This window comes from Myotis brandtii, unplaced genomic scaffold, assembly GCF_000412655.1.
Source record: "Myotis brandtii unplaced genomic scaffold, ASM41265v1 scaffold384, whole genome shotgun sequence".
Taxonomy (NCBI): Eukaryota; Metazoa; Chordata; class Mammalia; order Chiroptera; family Vespertilionidae; genus Myotis; species Myotis brandtii.
Window position 1 is genome coordinate 676,890 of NW_005364745.1, and position 6,816 is coordinate 683,705.

General features: G+C 35.8%; 1 protein-coding gene across 10 annotated transcripts in view; it reads left to right on the forward strand.

The window, feature by feature from the left end:
* RICTOR (RPTOR independent companion of MTOR, complex 2) overlaps window positions 1-6,816 on the forward strand; it is a 96,969-nt gene that overhangs the window by 57,858 nt on the left and 32,295 nt on the right. For 8 of the 10 annotated variants that reach the window (XM_014544853.1, XM_014544857.1, XM_014544856.1 and 5 more), the window contains 4 exons: window positions 454-521; window positions 3,696-3,778; window positions 5,648-5,735; window positions 6,247-6,337. In XM_014544853.1, the coding sequence (XP_014400339.1) occupies window positions 454-521; window positions 3,696-3,778; window positions 5,648-5,735; window positions 6,247-6,337 (330 nt within the window). Of the gene's footprint in view, window positions 1-453; window positions 522-1,807; window positions 1,876-3,695; window positions 3,779-5,647; window positions 5,736-6,246; window positions 6,338-6,816 lie in introns of those variants that run through there. The other 2 variants (XM_005872572.2, XM_014544860.1) reach the window with 1 other exon arrangement.

Below are 6,816 nucleotides of genomic sequence, written 5' to 3' on the forward strand. Positions count from 1 at the left end.
GGATGAAATTAGAAAAATAGTTATAATTTGTAATAATTAGATTAACCTAAAAATTGAAAGATGTGTCAAAACAAATGACAGATGTCATGAAACATTGATTTTGATTGAAGGCTTCGCAATTTTGCGCTACAACATAACTTAGAGCTGCATTCGCCAATAATTCCCGTTTAAATATTCACTTGCTACTATTATTATGGGACAGAGGGAGTAACTTATTTTAAACCATGTTGTGAATCTTCAATTGGAGAGGGAGTTTCCCATGTAATTAGGTAATTTGCTTTGAGGTAGATCTAATGTTTGTGTTTTTTAACAAGTTGTTTAATTTCCTGTGTAAATACTCAATTGCTAACTAATGATAGTGCTTATTCTGATACAGTACCAGGAAAAACTCACTTTTTATTTTAACATATTTCTTTGACTCCCTCTTTCCTCCCCCTCCACTACCACACACAGAGAAGACAGAGAAGCAAGGTTTCTAGCCAGTAAAATGGGAATCATAGCAACATTCCGGTCATGGGCAGGTAAGTTACTTGACTTTGTTTTCAAATGTTAAGTTATTATGCAGCATCTAATGTAGATGTTAATCTAGTCTTACATGTTATTTTTAGACCTAAAAGAATTTGCACAGAATTATTAAAATTGACTATTTGTAAGTCTATGTACTCAGGATTACCTGGGCAATTAAAAAAATTAAACATGATATATATATGTGTGTGTGTGTGTGTGTATATATATATATATATATATATATATATATATATATATATATATATATATATATATATATATATATATATATATATATATATATATATATATATATATATATATATATATATATATATATATATATATATATATATATATATATATATATATACACACACACACATATATATATCATGTTTAATTTTTTTAATTGCCCAGGTAATCCTGAGTACATAGACTTACAAATAGTCAATTTTAATAATTCTGTGCAAATTCTTTTAGGTCTAAAAATAACATGTAAGACTAGATTAACATCTACATTAGATGCTGCATAATAACTTAACATTTGAAAACAAAGTCAAGTAACTTACCTGCCCATGACCGGAATGTTGCTATGATTCCCATTTTACTGGCTAGAAACCTTGCTTCTCTGTCTTCTCTGTGTGTGGTAGTGGAGGGGGAGGAAAGAGGGAGTCAAAGAAATATGTTAAAATAAAAAGTGAGTTTTTCCTGGTACTGTATCAGAATAAGCACTATCATTAGTTAGCAATTGAGTATTTACACAGGAAATTAAACAACTTGTTAAAAAACACAAACATTAGATCTACCTCAAAGCAAATTACCTAATTACATGGGAAACTCCCTCTCCAATTGAAGATTCACAACATGGTTTAAAATAAGTTACTCCCTCTGTCCCATAATAATAGTAGCAAGTGAATATTTAAACGGGAATTATTGGCGAATGCAGCTCTAAGTTATGTTGTAGCGCAAAATTGCGAAGCCTTCAATCAAAATCAATGTTTCATGACATCTGTCATTTGTTTTGACACATCTTTCAATTTTTAGGTTAATCTAATTATTACAAATTATAACTATTTTTCTAATTTCATCCGAGGGAGTTTCCCATGTAATTAGGTAATTTGCTTTGAGGTAGATCTAATGTTTGTGTTTTTTAACAAGTTGTTTAATTTCCTGTGTAAATACTCAATTGCTAACTAATGATAGTGCTTATTCTGATACAGTACCAGGAAAAACTCACTTTTTATTTTAACATATTTCTTTGACTCCCTCTTTCCTCCCCCTCCACTACCACACACAGAGAAGACAGAGAAGCAAGGTTTCTAGCCAGTAAAATGGGAATCATAGCAACATTCCGGTCATGGGCAGGTAAGTTACTTGACTTTGTTTTCAAATGTTAAGTTATTATGCAGCATCTAATGTAGATGTTAATCTAGTCTTACATGTTATTTTTAGACCTAAAAGAATTTGCACAGAATTATTAAAATTGACTATTTGTAAGTCTATGTACTCAGGATTACCTGGGCAATTAAAAAAATTAAACATGATATATATATGTGTGTGTGTGTGTGTGTATATATATATATATATATATATATGGATGTGTGTGTATATATATATATGGATGTATATATATATGGATATATATATATATGTATATATGAGGGTGTTAGCTGTATATGTAACTAAAGTTTGTTACCTAAAAGGACAATATAAAACATAATTAATACCAAATAAGCAAGGTGTAGGCTATTAGTAGTCTTACATTTCTTGAGAAGAGGGAGTAAGTATGCTTTATCTTTCTGTGGAATAGAAAGCAAACATATTTCTTAAAATAATACCACCACTAAGTGTGCTATTTTATATTAATAAATACCTTCTTCCTTCTTGACTTTGTAGAATAATTTAAGGAATAGCATACAAAGGAGTGTAGCAGTAAACAGAAGAAAATTTTCCTAAACATATCTGTGTTACCTAGGTAACGCTAAGATATCTTTTTCATACAAATTACTATCCCAGCCATTGGCCCCTAGCCAGTATGTATTCAGTGACTTCCCCTGACCTCTCAGTGCTTTGGTAAAATCTCCATGCTGTGTCCTCATGACTACCTATTTCCCCATACCCTCGTGGATAAACTAGGTATTTATGAGGGCCCAACAATCACACATTCTTTTTTATACTTAACCAGCCTCCACGCACTATTTTAACATAGAAACCAACACAGTCCTTCTGCCAAGTTTAACTATCACTGCCCTTACTTCAGAATTCACTCTAACTTAGTTTCCTTTAGCTACAACTATCATCTTTTGCCATCCTTCAGCTTCCTTGCCATTAGAGCAGTTTCTGTCTTACCAACACATGAATTCTATCCTGCTCTAACCACCAGGACAGCCTAGCTACTATCTTCTCATTCTCCTTACCTCCAGTCTCTAAGCTCTGCCATTCTATTCCCCTGCATCTCTTAAACATTATTTCTACCATGCTTCAGTTTGTCCTCTATCCCTTATATACTGATCCATCATTAGAAACTTAGGCCGTTGAGAGTTTTCAACCCTCCTAATGAAGTAAGCAGAAAAATACCGGCATTACAAGTTAGAACTCTGAAAACATTTTTCTCACAGAAATAATTTTCTAAATAGTATTTAGACACTGTGGTACTGTTCATGAGTTATAAGCTTTTGTATATTTGTAACATTATTATATATATTTCAAAATCCACAATTGATTGACAAATGAACTCCAGAACACAGTTGCTTCATGAGATGCAACCACCCGTTTTCCTGATTAGTGCAGAGTATGATCTATAGCAGGGGTCCTCAAACTTTTTAAACAGGGGGCCAGTTCACTGTCCCTCAGACCGTTGGAGGGCTGGACTATAGTTTAAAAAAAAACTATGAGCAAATTCTTATGCACACTGCACATATCTTATTTTGAAGTAAAAAAAACAAAACGGGAACAAATACAATATTTGTATTTGCATGTGGTCTGCGGGCCGTATTTTGAGGACCCCTGATCTATAGAGACTGTATCATAATCTGTAATCTCTCACATTACATCAAACATCTGAGTTTGAGAAATACCATTTTGATGACTTAAGCAAATAATTTTGAACCCAAACTCAAAGAGAAAAATATAAATTACTTTTTTTGAAATTCAAGTCAATGATTTTTTTTCTTTTTATACTTTAGGTATTATTAATTTATGTAAACCTGGAAACTCTGGGATTCAATCTCTAATTGGAGTACTTTGCATACCAAATATGGAAATAAGGGTTTGTAAAAGTTATTCTGATTGTTTCATTTTTTGGACTTTTAATAGAAGAAAGTAATTGTAAAAAGGTTATTTCAGGTGATGGTGGAAATGGATGTGGTTATAGGTGGAAAGATCCAGAAGCAGGCATCTAGAGGTTGGGGCAGTTTAGTTGACTTCTTACTCAGCAGTGATGAAGGAACATAGTTTTTGGAGTCTAGTTGATTGAAGTTTGACTACTAGCTTTACTTATAGTTCTATGACCTTGGGCATACTACTTTTTAAAAATACATATTTTTATTGATTTCATAGAGGAAGGGAAAGAGAGAGTATGTGTGAGAGAAAAAGAGAGAGAGAGAGAAAGAAACATGAGTGATGAGAGAGAATCATTGATTGGCTGCCTTCAGCACACCCCCACTAGGGATCAAGCCCACACCAGGACACTGGGAATCAAACTGTGACCTCATGGTTCATAGGTTAATGCTCAACCACTGAGCCATGCCTGCTGGGTAGGCATATTGCTTTTAACCTTTAAACCTGTGTCTTCATGTGTACAATGGGGTTACTAAAGATTTATTGAAGAGATTAAATTTTGTATTTAGTAAGCATTTAATAGTTATTTTTTGTCTAATATATTTTTTATCTAATATAGGCCTGATAGCAGTAGTTTTCTGAAATATATTGGGTTTTGTTTTGTTTTTTTGGTTGTTTTGTTTCTCTCTTAAGAAACTGTGTTTTAGTGGGTCTCAAAATTGTGTGACAAATGGTTGGTCAAGTGGTTTTCATTGAAAAGTATTAATTTTAAAAACTTAATAATTTAAAGTCCCCCTCCCCCTCTCTCAGAACAAATGGTCCACAAACATTTTCCCTTCCTTCTGAAGGTTTTCAATGCATTATCAGTAACAATTTTTTTAAACTATTAAATATACATGGCCAATAGAGACAACAGTTCTGAGACTGTTCTTCCTTCCAGTGCTGATTAAGACTGGGTGTCAGGTATTAGTGGCAATATTCATGTAGCCTTCTGAGATCCTGAGACCTCTGGCAGACTTGGTGACTTTGCCAGCTCCAGCAGCCTTCTTGCCCACTGCTTTGATGACACCCACAGCAACCGTCTGTCTCATATCATGAACAGCAAAATGAACCAGAGGAGGAGCTCTCAACACATCTGGGCTTGCCAGGAACCACAGCAATGATGACAGTATCAACAGATTTCTAGAATTTGGGGCAATCTTCCAGCTTCTTCCCAGAATGACGATCAATCTTCTCACAGGTTTAATCAGCAAACTTGCAAACAGTCAGCACAGGTTTGGCCTGGATAGTTCAGGATAATCACCTGAGCTGTGAAGCCAGCTGCTTCATGGGTCATTTTGGCTGTCCCCAGCCATGGTGCATGATGAGCATCTTGGATAGACATGTCATTGACATTGAAGCCCACATTGTCCCTAGGAAGAGCTTCACTCAAGTTTTATAATGCATTTCAACAGACTTCAGTTGTAACACTGACTCGAGCAAAGATAACCATTAGTTATACTGGGTTTGGGAATACCAGTCTCCACAGGGACAGTACCAATGCCACCAATTTTGTAGACATCCTGGAGGGGCAGGTGCAAGGGCTTGAAATCCGAAATTCTCCATTCCATGTGAAGAGGGTTGACTGACTTATGGAGAAGTTCCCGGCCAGTGCACCATTTTGAAAAGGAATTTTTGGACTGGAACCTGGATTTTTTGTCTGCCAGAGTCAAAGAATGAATCCACGGACAGAGAGTAGTATAGCCTATTCTGTTTTTATCAGTTTTTTATTTTGAGAATAGAACATTCAATACATCATTAAGCAAAGATTTTTTTTCCCCCATAAAAGTTAATGAACTGTATTTATTTGCATTTGCAGAGAGGTCTGCTTGAAGTACTTTATGACATATTTCGTCTTCCTCTGCCTGTGGTGACTGAAGAGTTCATAGAAGCGCTGCTCAGTGTAGGTAAGTATCGAGGTGCATCTGCATCTATTCAAATACTATAATTTTTGAAATGGCAACCTAATGGAGACAATCCCTTAAAGAAAAAGTACTCGACTAAATATTGAGTATAATTTTCTTTTCTTATTGCATTATAGTGGCATGAAATTAATATAAAAGTAAAACCTCCAATAAATTTCTAAAAATAAGAAATTTTTAGTTTCTCCTGTCATCCTAGCTCTTCAAATGAGCAATGAAATTAATAATAATACGGACCAAGAAAGGAAGAGGAGACAACAAGAAACCTATATAATTCTCAAATTATATGATCTAATTCTTATTTTAGACAAATGACCCCAGAGTCCCAAAATAGTTCGATTTGTGTACATTTATATAAATCATTTTTTTCTGAATGCCTTTTTTAGTCTATTTTTTTCCTAGCCAACATTTAAAAAGATTATTTATAGCCTGGCTAGCTTATAGTTATATACACTTGTTTAATTTTCTCCTAACTACTTATTTTTAACTATTTTAGATCCAGGCAGATTCCAGGACAGTTGGAGGCTCTCAGATGGCTTTGTAGCAGCTGAAGCAAAAACTATTCTTCCTCATCGTGCCAGATCCAGGTAGAATTTAGATACAGAAATGTTTCAAATTTATTACGATGACTGTTTTTATATTAAACTAGAGGCCCGGTGCACAAAAATTTGTGCCCTCGGGAGGGGTGGGGGGTCCCTCAGCCCAGCCTGTGCCCTCTTGCAGTCTGGGACCTCTCGGAGGATGTCCACCTGGTGGCTTAGGCCCACTCCCTGAGGGATCGGGCCCAAGCTGGCAGTCAGACATAACTCTGGCAGCCCAGCAGCCCTCAGGGAATGTCCACTTGCCAGCGGGGAGCAGGCCTAAGCTGCAGTCAGACATCCTTAGTGATGCTGAGGAGGCAGGAGAGGCTCCCACCACCACTGCTGTACTGGCAGCCGTCAGCCTGGCTTGTGGCTGAGCAGAGCTCCCCCTGTGGGAGCGCACTGACCACCAGGGGACAGCTCCTACATTGAGCGTCTGCCCCCTGGTGGTCAGTGTGTGTCATAGTGACCAGTCATTCCCAGTC